This window comes from Canis lupus, chromosome 14, assembly GCF_003254725.2.
Source record: "Canis lupus dingo isolate Sandy chromosome 14, ASM325472v2, whole genome shotgun sequence".
NCBI classification, from domain to species: domain Eukaryota; kingdom Metazoa; phylum Chordata; class Mammalia; order Carnivora; family Canidae; genus Canis; species Canis lupus.
Genome location: NC_064256.1, coordinates 43,962,557 through 43,986,516, shown reverse-complemented (window position 1 = coordinate 43,986,516; position 23,960 = coordinate 43,962,557). Strand labels below are relative to the sequence as shown.

The following is a 23,960-nucleotide window of genomic DNA, read 5'->3' as shown; positions in this document are numbered from 1 at the left end:
GATTATCTAATTTCTTTAGTATGCATTTCTCTTTTATTGTTTGACAGCTTTGTTTTTATTCCCCACATGAAAAACTAGTGTTTTGATTTTACTTATCAAATTATTTTTTTCTGCTTTCTAAATGATTGATCTCTAGCTTATTAACCTCTAACTTCTAATTATGCTTATTTTACTGTTTTTATGATGACTTCTTGAGTCAAATAATTTATTTCAGTTTTTACTTGTTTGATAATGAAAGCAATTAATGCTATGAATTTGCCTCAGATTACTGCTTCTCTTCCAATTCTTTAATTTTATATGAAATATTCATCATTATTATTGAAATGATCTGAACCTACAGTTTTAAATGAGCATCTTCTGTATTTTTTTTAGGATGGAAAAATCAATCCTGAAGACCTGGATTTAGTATTTTGTTTTGTTTGTTGGGAGGAGGAAGTGTTACTTGTATTTTTATTATTAAATTCAAATATTACTGCATTTATCCATGGTAGGGTGCCCTATACATAATGTGTGCATATGTAAGGAATCAGTGAGATAATCTTTGCATTTACAAACTGTTAACTCTTCTGATAAAGTATACGAAGAACACTGAGAGAGAATATTGTTATTATCAATTACAATATTAATATATCATCTATCACCTTTTATTATGTCAAACTTGATCTGTAAAAAGCTGAGAGGAATAATAAAATCTCCCAATTTTGGAAGAGATGTTGATCAAAAGATACGAAGTTACAATTACGTAGGATGGATAAGTCTAGAGATCTAAGATATCTGGTGAGTATAGTCAATAATACTGTGTTAAATATTGAGAATTTGCTAAAAGAGTATAGATTTCAGGTGCACTTACCACACACATAAAATGGAAAGTATGTGAAGAACTGATATGCTAAATAGCTTGATCATAGTAATCCTTTCAATATGTATATGTATATCAAATCATCATGTTTCACACATCAACTACATATAATTTTTATTTAAAAATTAAAAAAGAAAAAGTGTCCAAAAATTTTGGACTGGTTGTCATGGGGAGCAGAGAATTAATAACAACAATATCTCCCATTTTTATGGTGTCAATTTCCTATAGTATCCCCAGAATTTTTTGCTAAGTAGTGTTATGAAAATAACATATGCACATGGTAACAAAAGAAAATTAAAAGATGCCAATTAATTTAAAACATGTTAGTTTCCCTTCTGTCAAGGTACTTCCATTAGCAGTTCCTTATATGCTCTTCCAGATGCATCCTGTGCATACTCTCTCCCTTCAGTAGAAATAGATATTTTTTTAAATAAAAAGAGGTGTCTACACAAAATCTTTTGCACATACTTTTTCTCATTTAACAACTGTATGTCTCAGAGACCTTTCCATATCAATGCGTAAGTATCTGCCTCATTTCTCAAAATAATGTCTGAATAGATTTTAATGTAACAATGTACCATAATTATTTAAAACTAGTTTATACTTTTGGGCATTTAGGCTGCCTCTAGCATATTTACTATAAATATGTTTTTGCAGTCAAAATTCTTGTGTGTACACTGGAGTCTACTGATGGGTCAAATTGCAAACTGGAATAGTTGCATACATTTAAAAGTATGTGACATTGACAGATTGTACTTCAAATAATTATGACGATTTTTAACTGACAACCAACAATGGATAAGTTTGTTTCACATTTTTACTCTCACATGATGTTACTAAATATTTGTGACCTAGAACCACAGTTGATTATTATCTATCATGGTTCTGTGGGTTGACTCAGCTCAGCTCTGTGGTTGTGGACTGGATTCTCTCATGTGGTGGCAGTCAGATGACATCTGGGTTGAAGTCATCTGAAAGTCTGACTGGATTAGACATCTAGGATGCCTTCCTTATTCACACAGAGGCTCATTCAAGGCTGTTTATCAGAGTGGACATTCCCATGTGGTTTGGGATTTTCACAACATGAGAGCTGGGTTCCCAGAGAGAATGTTCTGGGAGCAAGTATTTCAACAGCCAGGAAGCAGCCAGGTGGGTTAGGGGCTATGCTCTGGATGTAGCACAGGATCACTTCTGCCATTTAAAGGTACCTTCATTTTTGAATGAAATAATTTTTTTAACTTTGAGTCAAAATTCATTCATTTAAGGACGCCTGGGTGGCTCAGCAGTTGAGTGTCTGCCTTCAGCCCAGGGAGTGATCCCTCGTCCAGAGATCGAGTCCCCCATTGGGCTCCCTGCATGGAGCCTGCTTCTCCCTCTGCCTGTGTCTCTGCCTCTCATGAATAAATAAATAAAAATCTTTTAAAAAATTCATTCATTTATATTCATACACATATATAAATTCATTCATATATATAATTTATTCCTATATATAATGAATTCATTCATTCATTCATATATAAATAAAAGTAATACTTTTCCCTTTTCTCTATTAATAGAAATAGAACTTGTTTTACTTACTTTTTTCCTAGTCCTATTTTTTCTTGGATTAATGACACTGTTTTTGAAAGTAATAAATTATATTTGCTTTACTTTAGTTCAGATTTTCTCCATTAGGCTAACCTTCACCCATCTTACTTTGCTCTCTGAATTTGAAATTAAATATAGGTTAGTGCTTTTGCCTAACTTACCAAATCAATTTTTGGAATGATTGGGGTGACTTACATGATATCAGCAGACCTCTTAATTGAATGTCAAGGAAGGCAGTTCCTATTGGCACAGGGACCTCTAGCTTCATTGAGAAGCATTCAATTAGATGGAAAACAGATGCTTATTTTTGTCTTATAAACCTCAATGCAGGTTATGTGGTAATTACTTCGAAGAGCAGGATAACAATTTATGTAATCAGCAGGACCCTATAATTACTAATGCATAATTTCTAAACAGCATTTAGCAAAATGAGGCCCATACATACACTTTGTAATGAAAAAGATGTGTTTGACACCACACTAAATTAAATTAAAAATTTGCATATTTTCTTCCAGGAAATGCACTAGCTTCATCTGCTTTATTTTGCTTCACTAATCCCTGTCTACTTTTAGCTCTGTTATAGGATCATGGAAATGCTGAATCACAATGATGGCTGAATGGGAGCATAAGAATGAAGAGTAGAGAAAGCTCTCCTTCTTTGCTGTCTAGGATTATATAACATGATTCTGAAAGATTATTTGGAAGGTTACATCTAGGCAACTTGTTTCCACGAAGAGTTTAATAAGAAGGTCCTACCATCACTTAATTTAGAATCTAAGTGCTAGCAGAGAAACTTAAAAAATTAACCCCACTTATCAAAGGACCAGTAAAATGATATGACTTTTGTAACATCAAGCAGTTGTCAGTAGGAGTAAGAAAGTATTCCCTCAGTCCCAGTCCTATGTGGAATCCATTCCACTCTCTTGATCAAATCACACAGAGTTAATCTTAGACAAAGCACAGAGTGCATTAGCCCCAGGGATATCGGACAGATCTGTAGTAAGTTGTTTGAAATTTACATGTACACTGGCATTGCTAGTAGGTTTTTAATAACAGTAGGTAGAAATAGTAGTGGTAGTAAATAGCAACAGTGGTAGCTATGCCATCTTTTTTTTAAAAGATTTTATTTATTTATTCATTTGAGACACAGGGGGAGAGGCAGAGACATAGGCAAAGGGAGAAGCCTGTGGGGAACCTGATGCAGGACTCAATCCAAGGACCCCCAGAATCATGACCTGAGCCAAAGGCAGACTCTCAATCACGGAGCCACCCAGGTGCCCCAGCTATGCCATCTCCTGAAGATGAAATAATATGTAGTTTAAGTCCTACATATAATAATAATAATAATATGTAGTTTAAGTCCTACATATTAAGAAAGTTGAGTACTAGTTATTTACATTTTCTCTCTGAAAGGCCATTGATGACATTGCACATCTTGATAAATCTTACCTGCAATTCCCGACATCATGTCAAGAGGATTACCAGTCTCTTCATCAAAGCTCTGGACCTGAGACACCAAAATACATCAATCTCATTAGGGATGTTTTCATAATAAATTCACTTCATTTATTTAATCAACATATAATGAGTGCCTACTGGCTACTGCTAAGAGGATTAACCATGATTTCTGAACTCAAATAGCTTACAGTCTGCTGCAGGCAGGTGGCACATACAAGGCACTCAGGATAAAGATTCAGAGAACTAAAGAAGATCAGGAGAGAGAAATGCGGGAACCACTTCTGTGTGGGAGGAATAGAGACCCTGTCTGGAAGATGTAACATTTGAGTAAAACTTAAATAATAATATTATTATTCTATATTTTTTTTCTCCTAAAGAGCTTTAAATATATTTGGAGAAAGCAAGTTATTTCCCACATTTAATTTTATCTCTCTAAGAGATTTATTTATGACTTGGTAAATTTATGGAGAGCAATTCAGAAAATTCACAACTCAGTTGCTATACAGAGCTTAGCTCAAAGAAAATTTGTTTTCCAAATTGATAGAGCAGAATTTATTTTTAAAATTCTTTCAGAAATTAATATACTACTCTAGAGAATAAAATTAGGAGTAAAAAATTTCTTTATGAGTAATAATATAGATTACTATAGAAACTTGATAAATAGAGTTAAAGAAGGCAAGAAAACATTACTCTTAATACCTCAGAGTGCATTTTTGCAGGTCTCCTTTTTAATTTTTTTTTCTGGATATAGTAATGCAATCAAAATTTTTCAATCAAAGCTTAGAAGGAGAACTTTTTTTTTTTTTCCCACTTATAGGATTTCTTTGAAAACATCATTTTTAATGACTTTACAATAGACTATATTTGGAAAAGTACATTAATTTACTGATGTTGGAATGTTTTCTAGCTTTTGCAAATAAAAGTAATGGTAAGATGAGTATCCTGGTACATAAATCTTTTTCTTACATGTCATATTATTTATTTGGACTAATGTCTATATACTGAAAGCTGAATCAAAGGATATTTAAACACTGTCGTGCATGTGGCCAAAAATGACCTTTAACTCAGGAATAAAGAAGTGTGAGAGTATAGCTCAGCAATGTAAGAAATATTCATTCCTCCTTTTTAATCCTTCATCTCTTTTCTTCAAAGAAATTGTTTCATACTTGTAATTAATTAGACTTACTTCTTAACATTAGTTTTATTGGTTTTGTAACTCAAACCATGTTCATAATATAAATTTTTAAGTACACTAAGAAAATTATTTTGCTCTGATCATTATCATGCAGAGAAGTCCATTTAGTGTGATGTAAAGTGTACATTAATCTATCGAGAAGCAACCCTCAAACAACAACATCTCAATAATTTAAAATGAAAACCAGGTGTATTCTTGGATTATTCCACCAGAGCCAAACTCATTAATACATTTTTAAAAATTTAAAAATTAAAAATAAAGAAATAGTTGTTAATGTTGGAAACATTTTCCACCTAATCAGGATGCCAATTGGTATTGTTTAATAATATGGGCAACAGTCTCACATATGAGTTCTAGAGAGCAAGATCCTTGTATGGAAGTGAGAGAAAGATTAAAATGTTTTGTGGCGGATATAAAGAAGCATCCTACCTTGACTTTACAATTGCAGAGGCTTCATTAGTATTAAATTCTCTTAATATGTTTGGGAATTAAAAAAGAAAGGAACAGACTTAATTTTACTAAGAAAAATTAAACACCAAAATATGTTGATTTGTGCATTAAAAATATCTATGCACAATTTTCTTAGAATCCTAGTTTTGAAAAGTGAGCCAAATATTGCCAAATTCAGCTGTTGGTAGGACATTAGGGAAAGCATCATAGATTGATCTGGAGGCAAATTGTGGCCAATCACAGTTGAAATTCTGATTGCTGGATATTTAAGGACATTGGCTCATGTTTTAAATGCCATGAAAATCTGCCAATTTCACACATATTTTTCATTTCTTATAATTGGAATTTTAAATTTGCCATTAAAAAATGACTATTACATCTGGCATTAGCTCCTATTTGAGATGCAACCTACCCAAGCTCCATTTACTCATCCACTGGTATTGAATGAAACAAATATTTTTCTCCCAGTCTGTGATGAGGATGTAATATTTCAAGTATATGTTTTAGAAAAAACAAAATTCAAGTAGTGAGTTTCTTTTTATATTGTTTGGGGGGCTCTGTCTTAGTTATACAGAGAGACTCTCACACAAAATCTAGGCAAATATTTAAAAAACATCATAAACAAAGTTAACTATGTAGTTCAATAGAATATTCTGTTTCCCTGTGGATGCCATCCACAGACTAAACTAATAATATCAAATATTTTTAACGTTAATTTACTCATTCACAAATATTTGCTGAGTACCTACTATGTACTACTGCACATGAGTTTGTTTTATTTTGGTGTCTGAATTTCTTCCCACCCCCCACATATACTACTAGCTAGCTTTTCCTTGAATAATTGTCATTTAAGAATATTTGAAGGTGTACCATGCAAGAACTGGCACTCTTTTCTCAGTCCTTTTTATGCTGAATATGATATTAATCTATCCCTGTACTCTCACATATAGATGGCATCCAATGGACATTATTTTTCTCTAAGTCAGTCTAGCCTGACAGGAGACCGCAGTGTCTGTGGGGTGTGCCAACAGGCTGAAGATGGTGACATTTCTTGTTTGGACTGTAGGTGATAATAGCAGACTGGCAAATGGATTACAGATTTTCTTGATATTCTTTATAGCATTTTAAGTAGTTTGGTAATTAAATAATCTTTGCAGGATTGAATTAAAACCAAATAATTTTTCTTAGTGCCACCTCAGCCTATCTTCAAATCAGGGCAGGAGACCAAAAGTCTGCTTTTTCTCCATTTGTAATTTTTATTCATTTGTAGGCTACTGGTTTACATTCAGATTAACATTTTAAGGTTCTTGAAATCATTTCTGACATAGGATATGTACACATACAAACATATATACTTAGATATTAGGATCATTGCCAGCTACATATTTTGAGGCAACGAAATAGATAGAAGACTATCTTTGTGGAATGGGGAGGGCTACCAATAGGCATATTCACCTAATTCCTCTTCTTTTTAGGCTATGGGTCAGCCTTCCTTTCTCTAAGTTCCTTGGTTCTCTTAGCCCCCTGGCTGGTTAAGGACTTAGCCTCAAGCTCCTCAGATATCCCAAATATGTCTAGAGTGACATAAAAGTTTACTAGTATAGCTGTCACTCTCCCAGCGTGTTACAGGTTTCTGTGCCATCCCTGCCACTACACAGAGGTTCCATTGAGGGCAGAGTCTGTACTCCAGAGCCTATCAGGGTGTGTGGCCTGTGGAGGGCTCAAAGGAAAGGTGGTCCCACCTTGGGATTTGCATACAATCCTGCCCCACTCCTGGATTTACATGATAAAGGGGATTTTTTTCTTTTGTACTTCCTTCCTCATTGTATTAAAGAATAGACCAATCTGTGAAAATATGTATATATATTTTTCAAAAAGACTGAGGAGTGCAGTGGGGGTGTCATCTAAATGAGAGTGAAAATTAGCACGAGTGAGTGAAGGTAAAGATGAAGGGGCAGATTGTGTGGTTGTTGCTTTGTTTGAATGGAACTCATTTGTTTACTGACATAGTAATAACAGAGTTTGGACAAAACTCGTTTATTTACTAACATTCCTTAGCCCTTCTCCCAGTCAGGAGAGAGAAATGTGCGGGGTTACAAGGCTCTGACCCTGGGTGGATGGGAAATGAATGGTGTGGAGAGGATAAAACAGGCAGTGTGAAGAGGTACAAGTGGGGAAAGGGTCTGTAAAAGTATAATCTTTCCCCTATCACATGTTTCAGGCCCATGTTTAAAAAACGGAATGTATGGTGGTCAGGCTGCATAAGATGTGGTAAAAAGGATGGAGACAAGCAGCCCCTGATGAGTGGACTTGAGTCAACCCACAGGACCCAGGTCAAGGGGTGCTGCGCCATGGTGCAGTCTAGGAAGAACCAGAAGTGAGAACCACCCCTACACCTCAAATGCATTCCTACTTTCTCAGAGTCGACTCATGGCGGTGTAGAATGATGCTGACAATGCCATTGGCATGGACACCAGAAGAAGGTGGGACTAGTCTCTGAAAGGTGCACCTGCAGAGCAAAGAGGCTGACGCAGGGAGTTCTTGGTGCACAGAGTGGTGAATGTGTATGTCTGCAATGGAGGTCAAGTTATGTGAATATTGATAAATTGCAAAGCAAGCAAACAAATAAAATACTGGTCCTGTAAAATCAAAATGAAACCCAAATCCCTACTTCCTTGTCCAAGGTCCTGCATGGGGCATTACAGGAGAAATATTTCCAAAGCACATCTCCTTGGGGACAAAATCTGGCCATTGAGTTGCTGATAGACAAGTGGGGGAGATGTCATCAAAACACATGGACAGTCTCTGCCATACAAGCTCTCCCCACCAAGGCTGTGAGAACACAGAGTGGAAGTGGCGGGCAAGTTTCACTGAGTGGGAAGTAGCTGACCCTCCAAGATGGTGAAACAAGGAAAGTTAGAGTGGCTGAAAGCATGCTAGAATGACCTTAAGTGTCCTAGACTGGAAAGAGGAGTTTGGAACAATAAGAAATAATCTTTCACCCCTTGAGGGGTTAAGGTTAAGTGAAGGCAGAAGGCACAGATGCTTTGGGGAGGGTTGTTTCCCTTAGAAATTGAGCGTGTAGGTATAACACTGACCTCTTCCATTTCAAAGGAGTCCAGTGCTTTGCCTGCAAGACGAGACAAGCTCTTGAGCTTGGTAGTTTGAAGAGAGTTCACCTTTTGAGTTCTATCCTTGACTGACCCCTCCAACATACAGGAAGGAGGAGCCCTCTTGGCCAGTGTGGATGAGCGGGGCCATTGCTTGCTCAGAAGAGCTTGGGGAGAATGACAAGGTACCAAATCATCACAGGTTTGGAGAGAGGAGTGCTCTGCTGGAGGAGACAAAGGACTTTGGTCCTGGTCGTTTGTCACAACTGTTAACTCTGCTCCGAACTCTCCTGATTTTGCAGAGGTGATGGAACATTTGCCCCTCATCTTCAATGATTCAGACGCTTCTGGGCTGCAATCTCTCCTAATGCTCTGCTTTGAAGCTCTACTGAAAAGCTCACCCATTCTTCTTCGATGTTCTTTGGCTTCACTCACTGAGGTTCTTTGCACATTTTCCCCTCCATCTTTCTCTTCAGCTTTGTTCTGCAGGATGTTAACATTATTCATCAAGGATGAGAAGGCATTGGTTACATGGTCCAGGATCTCCAGTTGTTGGAAACGTCCTGAGTGATACAAGGAACACACAATTTTTAGACTGTGTCTCTCCCCTGAAACTGCATGAATGTAGTCAAAACTGAAGAGGTTGAAGACACATGTTTTTTTCAAGATGGGAAGGACTGCAAGCTCTTGAAACTCAAGTACATGCCAGTGGTCATCATGGAGGTGGTTCCCTGAGATAAGGAGTTGCCACTGTGTCATGGGAGCAGTGAACACCTTTTATATTTAGTTAAATATGCGTGACTATATACATTCATGTATGCCTTTAGTTTTTATGTGTGAATCCATAAAAATTATAGGTGAGATGAATTTTAATGTAATCTTGCATATTAAACTAAATGTTAAAGAGGTTGCCTAACTTTCATATGAGGTGAACTTGAGTGTACTTCCACAGCTTTAGGTAGTAGATATCCTAACCATCACCTCCATCATTTTCACCTATACTGTCACCTATCAGTGTGCAAAAATCATGGAATCTGAAGTCAGAAGGCCTAGATCCAGACCCTACATCAACCAATCACTGGAAGTATGATGTCAGAGTAAGCAAATTAATAGAAATATGGTCCTTAGGGCCTGTGCCAAGCACATAGTAAATGGTCAGTTTCCTCCTTTGAAGAATGAGGGTAATTATAATCCATTTTATGTATCACTCAATGAAAAGCACAATGCTGTACAAATATCAGCAATTAGAGTTATAAATGTGTAAGACTCAGGACGAGAATATATTGTTCTTAATCATCCAGAAGAAGACAGTCATTGATGTGAAAACCCATTTGCCTTTTCAAATGAACCAGCTCCTCAACTTGTAAGTCTTTCTGCATGGTTCATTTAGGCAACAGGCAAGTATTGACTTCATTAGCATATGGAAGGGACCTCGTGCAGCTAGAGCAATTCGGGGACACATTGCCACTTCAGAAAAAAATGGTGAAGAGTAGTTTTGGTATCTACAGATAATAAAACCAAAATGATGGAAACAAAACAAAACATTTTGCTTTTATTACACAGCCAAAAGGCAGTAATAAAGCATGCAGGGTTGCATGGCTCAGCAGTGGCCAAATGCCCCGTTGGTGAGTAAGGAGGCAGTCTTCTGTTCTTGTTTGCACCATTACAGCAATGCTACTGACTTTCCCATGAGCATATCCTATGTCTATACCCGCTCCCTTCACCTGAAAGGGGAACATATTTACTACTGATCCTTCTACTTTAAAAAATGTGACAGGCTTTTCACAGAAGATTGTGATATTCTTTTAAGACAAAGAGGGACTCTTGGGTTCTGGATATTTTCAGAAACATTCTGATTACATTTCCCCCTAAATTTAGCTTTAGTTAAAACTGAATCTTTTTTTGTGACCCCAGTGGTATGACTGAATCATAATTGTACTTTTACGATTGTCTTACATCTATCCTAAAGCATATTTTTATACTTAAACTAAGATAAAATCTATCCATTTAGCTGGCTAAGTCAATTCAGAAAACAAGTCTTGTGGCATTAGATGAATGGAGGGTTTTTTTTTTTTATTTTTGTTTGTTTATTTTTGCCTGTGGAGAAATTAAACCATGAACCAATTGATTCTCTTCCCTTCAATTTTGAACCTTTTTTATTGACTTTGAATGAGACACATTTTTCCTTTCTGTGTGTAGAACAACTAACTAATTTTATTATTGCTTGTTTTACATTTGACCTTCTCAGTTTTCTTGAATCAAGAGTGTCCTGGTAAGTGTTGAGTGAAAGCATTTACAATGCATTATTAGCATAGTGTTAATCATGGAAATAAGAGTGGGGCACAATCACAGGACTGGGGGCCATTTCCCAGGTCTTCTCTAAGATGAAGACACACATCTCCCGTGTGTCAATTTCATCTACAAAATGTTTACTTCATAGCTCAGGTCAAACACTCCCCAGATAATGATAAGTGTTATTACTGTCTCCAAAGAAAGAATTGATCAAAGAACTCACAACTCCCTGTGGCTTGGAGGAGGAGACAACAAAGAATGATACTAATTTCTTCTAAGAAGTTAAGAAATATGGCATTGAAACACCTTCGGGGATACAAATTCTTTTTAAAAATTGCATTGCTGAGATTTTCAGACCCATTTCTCCTACATGAAAATGGAGGAAACAAAGACTAAAATGAAACATGTAAGATATTTGTTTGAGAAAAACACTTTATCTCACTTGACTTTCATGAATTTATTTAAAGAATGTATTTCAGAAACAGAATTTTGGCATTTTCTCTAGTCCAGAATTCTGCAAACTCTATCCCATGGAGGAGATGTTCTTCAATGCCCCTCCAAGAGGGGTTTTGTACTTATATGAGTCTGAAAATGCTGTCCTGCATCCTCTCTAGGAGACCAAGGGTGCACTTAACATATTAAGCAAATTCTGAAGTAAATAAACCTGCTTAACTGCCAGACATATTTCCCCAAAATTATTTAAGCACATTACACACACTCCAAGAACATCCTAGTAATGTCCTAGAGAAAAGTATTCCATTGACCACCAGTTGGGGAAAAATAGCAGCATGTATGATAATTAAAAGGTTTAGACGTATTTAACCCACAAATCTGGATTAATACTTACCACTTACAGCCCATGGTGGAATAAGAAGTGTTCTAAACCTCATACATGAGGAAATTAAGGTTTTATCTTGTGACTCATGATAAGCTTTGTCAGATCCTGGTATCTCTGCCTCCTGGGTATGAGGTCATGATATACATTAATGCTGTTCCAGTATTGCATTTTCTTTTTTCTGGACAAATAGTAAAACTGCATATTCTCACCCCTTTGGAGTTAATCATGGCCATATGACTGATTTTGGACAAAGAAATCTGACAGTGAAATCAATGGGTAAATTCTGAGCAGAAAGAGTTAAGAGTCAAGTATGATTCTCCATTTGCACCTTTTCTGTCATTGCAACCAGTGACGTTCCAGATGATGGGGCTGAGTCCACAGAGGAGGACACATGGAGCAAGATCTCCCTTCCCCCAAACACTCACATGAACCTGCAGCAGACATGTAGAGCAATTAAGACGTAAACGTCTCTGTTGGAGGCCACTGCAATAGAGGAGTGATTGCTACTACATATATCTTCCAGACAGTCCCTCCTGATGCTGTGACTCATCCGGCCACTCACCCTCACTGCTGAGATTCAGAAGCCACGTAGCCCCACTTACCATACAAGTCAGGGTTCTCAATGTTCATTCGTTGCTTTTGAGCTTCAAGAAAAACCCGGATGTTGATTCCTCTGGCTGCTGAGCTACAACCCAGGAATCTGGCTGGGATCTGTGTGCAGATGTCTGGCTCATCCACACCAAACCCCAGATCCAAGAGAATCTCCACTGGATCTTTTTCCCAAAATTCCAGCCATTCAGGAATGCTGTGGTAAAAATATGAATATTATCCAGTAACAGTTCACTTAACAAAGCCTGTATTTTTTCTTGTCATCATCCCCCCACACCCTCCCATCTTCCAGAAATTGTGTGAAAGAAGAATCTCCACTGGATCTTTTTCCCAAAATTCCAGCCATTCAGGAATGCTGTGGTAAAAATATGAATATTATCCAGTAACAGTTCACTTAACAAAGCCTGTATTTTTTCTTGTCATCATCCCCCCACACCCTCCCATCTTCCAGAAATTGTGTGAAAGAAGAATCTAAATAGACAAATAGATGGCTCATCCAGGAAAGCTTATACATACTTACTTAAAGGACAGTCCATCACCCCCACTCAGGGACTGCTTGTCTGTAATTTAGTGTAAGACCAATGAGTTTACTTATCTGACTTTTCATTTCATAATAGGCAAATGTTAAGTTAGGGCAGGGAGATTGAGGGTCAGAAGCCAGAGGTAATACACTGGTAACCACAAAGAAATGGTAGTTCTTGGCACAATGAAACAGAAGGAAAAGAAAAAAAAAACCTGTAAACAGTACAACTCAAAAAAAGAATGTTTTTAAAGAGAATCAGTCTGGAGGCCTTATCAGCTACACAGGTCTGTAGAGAAATCACTACATGCAGAATCTAAGGACTGATACTTACAAATAATGAGTCTCAGTCCCTGAGTAAGATTAAAATATGTTCTGTAGGGATCCCTGGGTGGCTCAGGGGTTTGGCGCCTGCCTTTGGCCCAGGATGCGATCCTGGAGTCCCGGGATCGAGTCCCGCTTCGGGCTCCCGGCATGGAGCCTGCTTCTCCCTCCTCCTGTGTCTCTGCCTCTCTCTCTCTCTGTCTATCATAAATAAATAAATAAATCTTTAAAAAAAATAAATAAAATATGTTCTGTATTTTGTTTGTTTGTTTGTTTTTGGTTTTTGTTTTTGGACATTGATGAGAAATAAAAGTGCTTTCTTCAAATTGTGTTACTCAGCTTTGGGACTTAAAACAATAAACATTTGTTATCTGGAAATTATATTTATGTATACCAACTACTTCCCAATTCCTGTCCTTCTCCTTGGTGACTGTGCTAGTAACCTTTTAAAACCCACAGACAAGGCAGCCCGGGTGGCTCAGTGGTTTAGTGCCGCCTTCAGCCCAGGGCCTGATCCTGGAGACCCAGGATAAAGTCCCACGTCGGGCTCCCTGCATGGAGCCTGCTTCTCCCTCTGCCTCTCTCTTTCTCTCTGTGTCTCTTATGAATAAATAAATAAAATCTTTTTAAAAACTTTTAAAAAAAAAACCTCATGGACAGTATGGGAAGCAGAACTTTTGGTAAGGTTTTCCTAGGTCTGCTCAGCTCTTTCGCGGCAGGTTTCTGTTTGCCTCTACATGCAACACTAAGGAGCTTATTTGAGATAGTTTGGATGATTTACTTTCATGACTTCATCATTTAAATTGGATTAATTACAATTCATTTATTTAGCCATTCACACATTTAACAACAGCCACCTGTAGTCTCACTGGGCCGACCCACTTACCACACATTACCCAATATCACGTTCACACTTTTTTATGTGACATAGAGATCTGGTGCTTGGCTTCCTGATTTGAACAAGGAAGAAAAGATAAGCCAAAAACTCTTACTTTGGGGCTTAAGTGGCTTAGCTTGGGTATCCTAATCATTGGAAACAAAGAGAGAACAGGGGTATCAATTACTTGATATCTTAAGAAAGTTTCAAGGGAGAAAACAATTCTTGTAAGAAAGCTAAATTGTGTATGAAAGATTTAATCTGTGGTCATATTGACCTCACTGTACAAATTTTTATCCTGTCCATTTACACAAATATTTATTGAACATCTATCATATTCTAGGCTTTCTGCTAAGCACCCATGGCACAAAAAGGAACAGGAACATAGTTCTCTGCCTTCCAAAGGCTCACAACCTCATATCCAAGAATGTATTTATTGATTTATTTGTCACTAAACATTATTTTTAATATCATTAACTCTTCTTATTTATATTTAATTATGCAAGAAATACATAAAATATATTCATCTTGTTAAAAACATTTTTAAAGGTTCTATTTATTTATTTGAGAGAGAGAGAATATGAGCAGAGGGAGGAGCAGAGGAGGGGGGAAGCAGACTCCCTACTGAGCAGGGAACCCATCTCAGGGCTTGACCCCAGGACCCTAGGATCACGACTGGAGCTGAAGGCAGATGCTCAACTGACTGAGTCATGCAGGCACTCCTAAAAAATATTACACATAAAGCTTTCATTCCTCTTAGCCATTACCCCCCACCAATCCTGACTCCCTTCCTACTAAATTTATATGGATCCTTCTGGATATTTTTCTATGTTACATATATGTTTTTTTGGTTCTCACTTGTCCACCCTATAAATAGCAGCATACTCTATGTTTCTTTCTTTTTTCTCTGGAAAAATATGAGTTGAAGTTCATTCTAAATATATATAGTTCTCTGCCTTTTCCTTTTATCACTGTTTAGAATTCCATAAAATGGGTTGGTTGGCCAATAGTTTGGCCATTTCCCCATTGATGGATATTTAGTTCAATTCCACTGACTCTTTTACATTGTTCTTGCAAGTTGGAGTTATGAAATCCTTTATTCATTTTCTCATCCATTCATTCAACAAGTTATTTCCAAAGTGCCTATTTAAAATTTCACAATATCCATTGTTACACAGAATGATTTCTCTGGATGAAGAGTGCCTGGAAATCACATACCTTTGTGGTATACTTGCAGCAGAGTGGCAAGAGTTGAAACTGGTCCCTCTGGACAGGGTGGGAGTTTCTGAAAACGGATGCAGAGATCTACAGTCGGGGGAAAATACCAATGATGAGATGTGTTGACTCAGTCCCCTGGGAAATCATTGTGAATCTTTCCCTTCCTGAGCAAATATTTGCATTTCCTCCTCCTTTCTAATAATCCCATAATGGCCACACCTTTGAAGAAGAGGGAACATGCAATGAAGAAGGTGCTCCTCTTTTCAAGAGCATTGTGTTACAGAAGGTGTGAGAATTTAAGTGTTAGGTGCCCGCTAGTGCTCATTATAAAGGTGACAGTATGTCTCACTTTTGACAGATGGCAAATCATTGGGGAACCTTTCAAGAACACAGCTCTGGTAGGCACCAACTTTCCGAAGAAGTTAAAACTATGTGATGAAAGAGGTACAGTGAGCAGTCACTGGAATAACTGTATTAATTCCCATAATGGTGATGGATTCCACATCACATGGTTAACAAACTCTAAATGCTTTCTCCAGGGCTCCTGTAGCCATCCATATACAATAGTAACCAACTCCTCTACTACACACCAAAAAAAACGGTGCCACACTATCCAAATAGGCCTGCATTGCAAGGCACTGGAAAGCACTTCTAAACAGAATGAAACCTGGTTGTAATATAGTTCAGCTTTATATAGCTTGGATGTCCCACAGATACAGCTAGCCTCATCAGTTATAACAGCCAGGTGGCACAAAATTGGAATTAATCAAAGAATACAGTGTAGATATCAAGTGTCCCTAAGAGACCAAGTTATCTTGAATTTGCCTTAGTCCTTGTTCACATTTAGTCAGAATAGCTGGTCCTTGCCTCTTTGTTCAATTGTTTTTCTGCATTAAGGCAGAGAAAGTTGTGTTGCTGAATAATAAAGACTCTGGTTTTAACAGATGGTTGAGTTTGCTGGGAGCCCTGGAGAGACACAGAAGATATCTTTTTATTTATTGCCTCCCCTCAGTTTGTATTAAGCCTGCCATATTTCTGTTTCATTCCGGGTTTGAGGATCACACCTTACTTTGTAATGTTCAGTAGAGCCACCCAGAAACTGCCCTGGCCTTGGACCCGGAGAATCCATGTATTGTCAGAGTTCTAATCAAGCCATGAGAGCAGGGGTGAGTCACTGACCTTGGCTTTCACTTTTCTCTTCAACAAAATGAGAAAGTTGCCTGAGAGATTTCTGGGGTCCTTTTACAGCTCCCTGATTCTGTGAGGAGCAAAAATAGCTAATCTGCTAAGAGGGAAAAACCATGACAAAGTAGTTTTTTACTTGTGAATGGTAGGAGTCAGAGTGTTACAGTATTGAATATTTGGTTTTCAACTAGTTGAGATTATCTCAAAAGTGCAAGGGTGGCTGAGGCATGGAAGCAGAATTCCCAACCTTAGAAAGCTCAATCTATGCCAATGGTTTTGAAACCAGAGTGTCTCTCAGAATCATCTGAAAGGCTTGCAGAAACACAGATTTCCTGACTCAGAATGTTTGGATTAAAATTCACAATGCTATTAAGTTCTGAGGTGATGCCGCTGCCACTGTTGGACACTATTTTGAGACCTAGTATATCCTCATATTAAGAGACTCTCACTGCATTCAACCTGTAACATTGGAAATCTTATATACAGTTGACCCTCAAACAACAAGGAGGCTAGGACCCCTGACATAGTCAAAATCTACACATAAGTTTTGACTCCCCTAATTCTTAACTACTAATAACCCAACCTACTGTTGGCAGAAAGCCTTATTGATAATAGTCAACTAGCATATATTTTGTATGTTATATATAATATGTTGTGTTCTTACAATAAAGTAAGCTAGAGAAAAGAAAATGTCATCAAGAAAACCAAAAGAGAAAACATATTTATAGTACTGTATTGTACTTAAAAGAAAAAAAATCTGAATAATGAAATAAGTAAGTTGGGGAAGGACAGATACCATGTGATTTCACTCATGTGTGGAATTTAAGAAACAAAACAAAAGAACAAAGAAAAAAAGAGATAAACATAAACCTCAGACTCTTAAATACAGAGAACAAACTGGTGGTTGCCAAAGGGGAAGTGGGTGGGGGGATGGGTGAAATAGAATTAAAAGTACACTTGTCTTTTTCCTTTTTTTTAAGATTTTATTTATTTATTCATGAGAGACAGAGAGAGAGAGAGAGAGAGAGAGAGAGAGAGAGAGGCAGAGACACTGGCAGAGGGAGAGCAGGCTCTATGCAGGGAGCTCAATGCGGGACTCGATCCGGGGTCCCTAGGATCACACCCTGCGCTGAAGGTGGCGCTAAACCACTGGGCCACCGAGGCTGCCCTACAAGTACACTTATCTTGATGAACACTGAGAAATGTATAGAATTGTTCAATCGTTATATTGTACACCTGAAACCAACACTGTATGGTAATTACTCTTGAATTTAAAAAACACTGGCATTTAGGTGGACCTGCACAGTTCAAAGCCATGTTGTTCAAAGGTCAACTGTATTATTGCCCAGCAAATAGCATGGCGGTGGATAATATTGACAATATGAGAATATGCATGCAACTATTTTACGGACAGGGCCTCTGAACAGTTATATTATAGCCAAATGCCTTTTATGCATATGTTTTCATTAAATTCCTCCCCCCCCCCATGCCAGCTTGTGTGGATTTAATTGTTCCTCCTTTATGACAGTGAAAGAACCTCTATTTCTCTCAAGGCTAGTGAAAGCATTCTAGGTGATGTGGCTAAACCAGCGACAAGAGCGTAAGATCCATGGCATTATTAAGAAGTGTCCTCATTTCCATTTCATTTATGAAAGATGTGGCTGTGAAAGACTGGAGTGGAGCGACGGGGGCCCTGCCACCTACCTCAGGTAGTCCTTCACAGTTATGTGTACCATTCCTTGTTCATGCAAAGAAACTGCAACAAAGAAAAGAAGAGATGAGCTTGATTTCCTTTTTAGCACATAGAAGATTTTCTGTTCCTCAAGTGTAGGAAGATGGGATTGATTTCCATATCCTAGATTGTATCAACACGAGGTACAAGGCATCTCTGTAGTGGAACAATACGGAATGTAATTAATGGCTAAATTGTGTGACAACCACCTGAAGAAATGTACTTGCTCAGTCAAGAGGGAAGTCAGTGGTAAATGAAGTAGACAGCAAAGGTTTCGTGGAGAAACTGGTACTTGGCTTGGATTTTTAAAATGGGTAGGGTTTGATGGAGAGAAAAGAGGTGTGGCCATGCATGAAGAGTGTCCATAGCAAGTGCAAAGCACAGTGATAGGGCTAGTCTGATGAGATCGTAGGGCATTTGGAATACTCACTCGTGGTCCACAAGGTTGAGGAGCATGGGTGAGGACAGGCAAAAGAATACATGAAGGATCCAGCATTTGTTGAGCATCTGCCATGCATTTGTATCTCCTAATCCTCTCAACAGTCTTAAATTTAGGACCTATCCTGATTTTTCAGATAGGGAGTCAAATAAAAAGCCCATGATCACACAGTCAAAAGTAGGGGATCCAGGAATTTATCATTACCTTGATTATTGATTACAGCAATAACAGTTATTATTTACTTAGTACTAACTTTGTAGGAGACAACGTGCTAAGCATGTTGCAGGTACCACCCCTTTTATTTCATACAGCAAATCTATTGAAATGGGTATTACAAATCCCCCCTTAAGAGACAGAACATGAGAAACTCCTAACTCTGGGAAACGAACTAGGGGTGGTAGAAAGGGAGGTGGGCAGGGGGTGGGGGTGACTGGGTGACGGGCACTGAGGGGAGCACTTGATGGGATGAGCACTGGGTGTTATTCTATATGTCGGCAAATTGAACACCAATAAAAAATTTATAAAAATAAATAAATTAATTAATTTAAAAAAATCCCCCCTTAACAGAGAGGCAACTGAGGCTCAGAGAGATTGAATGTATTTCCCATAGCCAGCAGGATACCACAGCTTATTTTTATCTGTGGCTGTTGTTTCTTCTCAAAACACTACACTCTCAACAGAAATGTCCTGTCGCTTATTTGAAAACCAGAAAGAGGAGTTTGTATGTATGTGTCGGGACACGGTTTCTGAGCAAACAAATAAATGTGAGAGAGATGACGCTGAAGGTCCATTTGCCTGGTTAGTGGTGCTGAAGACAGAAGAGGAGAGCTAAGTCCTGGGAGTCTCCTGAATGAGCCGTGGCAGCCTTCAGGATCTGCGTCATGATGTAACGCTGTGGCAGACGTCTGCAGAGGGAGACATTCAGAACATGGGCCAGTTCCTCCGAAAGTTCACCAGCCTTCTCATTTCCTCTCACGGTGGCTTTCCTGGGTGCAAATGTGCGACATGTATAAAACTGGAAATGTTGCCACCCAGCACTCCCATGAGAAAGTCAAGTCTTTCACCCTGAGAAATATATGCAGGTGGGGAGAAATTTTGGAAAAACAAACCTAAGTGATTGGAACATATGAAAAAAAAAAAAAGGTTGAAAATAATAAAGGGCTCTTCAGTCTGGAGCCGGGGTTCTCGTCTGGGTAGGAGACAAGGAACAGATCTCTAGGTATCTGTGAACTTGCCTCTGAGTGCCAAATCTTAGAGGTGGAGATAGGAACACCTGTAGTTTTCAGCTGTTTTTTTCAAAGGCTCGGTGACCCTGCTGAACACTGGTCTAGAAAGATAAAGACTTGAGGCATATCACTGAGGTGTGAGCAGACGGTGAGTTCTTAACTAAGCCCAGAATACACAGCTACAATTTTAAAAGGTAGCGAGAGCATGGTTGTGATGCCTGTCTAGCCTAGAAAACAAATGGAACCCTGTCACACAAGTCATATGGAGTGAAAAATATAAATCTATGATGTGCCTTTCCAGCATTTGGACCAAGCCATTGAGAGTCTCACAAGACATTACAAAACTATTATTCCTTGCCTGTTGGAGGAATTTTTTTTTCCAGTCTAGTTCGGTTGTTGTTATTTTTTTTTTCCACTTTGCTCATTTGCAAGATAAACTTCCTGGGCTTGTCAGGGTTAGGCTCTCGTTCCCTCTGTCGGTTTTCAATAATGAACCTGAACCGAGAGGCACAAGCTGGTGGCCCAGTTCTCGCCAGCACTGGGATTCCTAGAATCTCCTTAAAACTCCGAAGATGCAGCAGCATCGGCCCAGATCTCTTCAGGGAGCAATCTTTTGGAGCCAACGTGTGCAGCCGTTCTCCGCAGTCTCTATCCTGTTTGCTTGGTTCATTAGCAGTCACCTGCCTGGCTGCTGGGAGCATCTGAGTCCGCCCCCTCTGACCACCACCAGAATTTGACACGTAGGAATGTCATAATGGGACCACCAGTCTGCTCCCATGACCTTGCATTTCCTCGAGAGGGCATGCTCGAGGCTGCCCCAGGCGGAAGGTGGGATGCCTGTATCCACCCACAGAGCCCTGTGTGCCAAGGTCTCCTTACGTCCTTCTTCCTTCTCTAGTTGCTTGGTCTTGATATCTTCCCCAATTTTTCTTTCCTTCTAAGATCCCCTTCTAAGGTTTTTTAACACCAGATTTTACTCTTTCAAAGCCATGGTGGATTGAGGAAGAAAAGAAAAATAAGGTCCTACTATCCCTAAGTCTCATAAAGGTTGATTTGGAAGCGAATTAAAGCAAGAAAAAAAAGTTCTCTGCTCCACTCAATACATCCCATTGCATGGGTTAAAATGCCAGTTCTGATTCCCTTTTAGATACTGGAGTCTCCAGCCACCCTCCCTACTGTTGGGTGGACTTTTGCCATCTGAAGCAGCAGACACCGCACTTAACCCTGCAAAATGGATTACTGGAGAAGATGTAGTGAGATATGCAGAAGGCACTAATTAGCACCTTTATTGGCTTAGAAAGCATTTTTTATTTTGGTTTTCCTAAGCATTTCTGACTGATTCATGGAAGACATTTGGTTCTTTGGAATATCGTCCAATAGACTAATCAAATTACATGTTCACAGGGCTCTAAAATAATAGCATTCTGCAGCTTTCTGTAGATTTAACTCCTGCACGGCCGAGACACTGAGCAGAGGCAGTCGACAGGGCTTGTCTCCGTTTGTAAATGATCACAGTCCATATTTTTACAAAAGAAAAGATTCCTTTTTCTCTCTGACACTCATGCTCAAAACCTTAAAGCCAATTGTAACGCTTTGTTCTTCTTCGCTCGAATATCTGCTTATTTTCTGGATGCAGCTGACAGGATCCTCTCCATTCCAGTGCCGACACGCAGCCCAAGCCCTTGTGACCTCCAGCCCGCCTGTGATCGCAACAGTGTCTTCCCAAGGTGTGCACCTTCTTCCTATTTCCAGGATAAACATTGGAATCTGTCATTTCTCCTCTCAGAAACCATTCATAACTCACTCTAATAGAGATGGCAAGTGTGTAACACGCTTGGTTCAATTCCCCAGCGCTGCGCCTATGGCAACTATCACTAATTATTCATGGCCTTCTGTTCAGGTGAACAAAGATGTGGTCTCAAAATCCTCCTCAACACAGACCCCAGTTTCAGTGATTTCTCCTTTGACCGGAACCTGAGATGATCTCAATACATCAAGTGTGATTTCCTCTTTCTGGATTTTAAGGCATTTATAAGCTGACAAACCCCTATTTATCAGAAAAATTTCCAGTTTTTTTCCCCAGAATGAAACCATTTCTTTAGTCTGACCGCCTTCTATATGCTTTCCTGCACACATTTGGTTTTCTTTTCATTCTGTGCCTTTGTTCAAGTTCCTTGAACCCAGTGACACTGTCTTCCTTTGCCTCTTTGTTTTTATCAAAACCACATCGCTCTTTGACTAGCCCAAGTCACTCTTCTTTGAAGATTTCCCAATCTGACTTACATCAGCTTCATTTTGGACCAATTTTACTGAGATCTTTTGTTGACTAGCTTTGGGGAAATCAGATGTGTTAGAGATAATTCCTACCTCAGTGGGATTCACAATTTTGTTAGTGAAGCCGCTCGTATCCCTAATAATTTGAGGCATCACAGACCAGGTGCCATATGGGTAGAACCCATACTGCATGTGACTGGTGTTCAGAAGAAAAACTGAGTCTCTTAGCGCAGATGTCAGGAAGGGCTTATAGAGAATATGGGACCTGGGTCAGGGCTCAAAAGAAGGAGAAGAGGAGAATAGAACAGGAAAGACTCTAAGACAGGAGGCATTAGATGAAGAAAGATAAAGAATTAGGATGGCAATGAAAGGGGACAAGACAAGAGGGTCTTGTGAAAAACTAGCACAGATTGCATTCACATTTCAACGGTCCTGGGGAGCCAGAATGACATATGTAAGAGCAGAGCCTTATATTCTACATCTTTGTATTCTCCACCGGCACAATCCATCCTTCCTTCCTTCCTTCCTTCCTTCCTTCCTTCCTTCCTTCCTTCCTTCCTTCCTTCCTTCTCTCTCTCTCTTCGAGAGAGTGTGAGGACATAGGGAGAGAGAATCCCAAACAGGCTGCACATTCAGCACAGAGCCCAACACTGGGCTTGATCTCACGACCCTGAGATCATGACCTTAGCTGAAATCAAGGTTGGATGCTCAACCGACTGAGCCACTCAGGTGCCCCTCCACTAACACAGTTCTTTGCTCTGAATGCTTTTGTTTGCTAAGCATTAAGGGAGCATCTATTATGTTTAATTGGATTTACATTGACCTCATCTTATAGACCACAGATTTTAGAATTTGATTTTTTTTTAAGTTCTTATTTAACAAATTCCTTTTGGAAAGATGTTAAGTTTATTCTTCAAGGATCCTTCTGGGGATTGGAGAAGAAATATCTAAATATTAAAAGGGAAAATGAATTAACCACCCATCAAGTAATCAATGGCTCCAAGCAGATCTTTGACAAAAACTATATATATATATATATATATATATATATATTTTTTTTTTTTTTTTTTTTTTTTTTTTTTTTTTTGCTGTGGACATTGGACATTCCCTCAAAGTTATGCTTGGCTGTGTTATTAAACAAGTGCACATTTCATAAAGTTCCCCAGTGACACATGCATTTGTGTAGGTGACTGTTCCTGCAAGGTAACTCCAATGCACTCTCAGGGCAATGATGCCAAAGTCTAATTTGTTCCTCAGTGGTGGGAGTGGGCTTGCTGAAAACCAGCTCCTCACCTCAGGCTTTCATCTACACAGTTTTATTATGGAATCTGGGATTAAGAAGAGTCAGCAGCCTGAAAAGACACACTTTCACATCCATCACCATGTACCCTTTAGCAGCCCAACTGACCTCAAAGAGGTTCTAACTGTCCTATTGTGTTTATGGCAATAGGAAATTCCACTGATCCTCACTGAGCACAAACCAAGCATCAAACTTGTGTTTGCTCACGCTGTTGGTGACAACCACAAGGAGTTGATCTGTACCAGTGATAGTTCTCAGAAAGGAGAAAGACAAATTGAAGGATGCCCATAAGGGTCTTCCCTGTAAGTCATCCATGTGCTCTGAGTTATCCATGTGCACAGACAATGTTCTGGAGATACTTAAGAAGACTGCCAGACCACTCAGCTAAGATGTCCTAATGTTTTGGGCAGATGGTGAGAGACTATCCTTTGTGAAATACCTGAGTAAGACCTGGGATGCAAGCAGCC

General features: G+C 38.8%; 1 protein-coding gene across 6 annotated transcripts in view; it reads right to left on the bottom strand.

The window, feature by feature from the left end:
* Positions 1–23,960, bottom strand: part of ITPRID1 (ITPR interacting domain containing 1) — a 142,403-nt gene that overhangs the window by 51,913 nt on the left and 66,530 nt on the right. For all 6 annotated transcript variants that reach the window (XM_025464549.3, XM_025464550.3, XM_025464547.3 and 3 more), the window contains 5 exons: positions 18,227–18,278; positions 15,338–15,424; positions 12,392–12,594; positions 8,648–9,222; positions 3,896–3,953 (listed from right to left, as the gene is read on the bottom strand). In XM_025464549.3, coding sequence (XP_025320334.3) covers positions 3,896–3,953; positions 8,648–9,222; positions 12,392–12,594; positions 15,338–15,424; positions 18,227–18,278 — 975 coding nt within the window. The remainder of the gene's footprint in view (positions 1–3,895; positions 3,954–8,647; positions 9,223–12,391; positions 12,595–15,337; positions 15,425–18,226; positions 18,279–23,960) is intronic.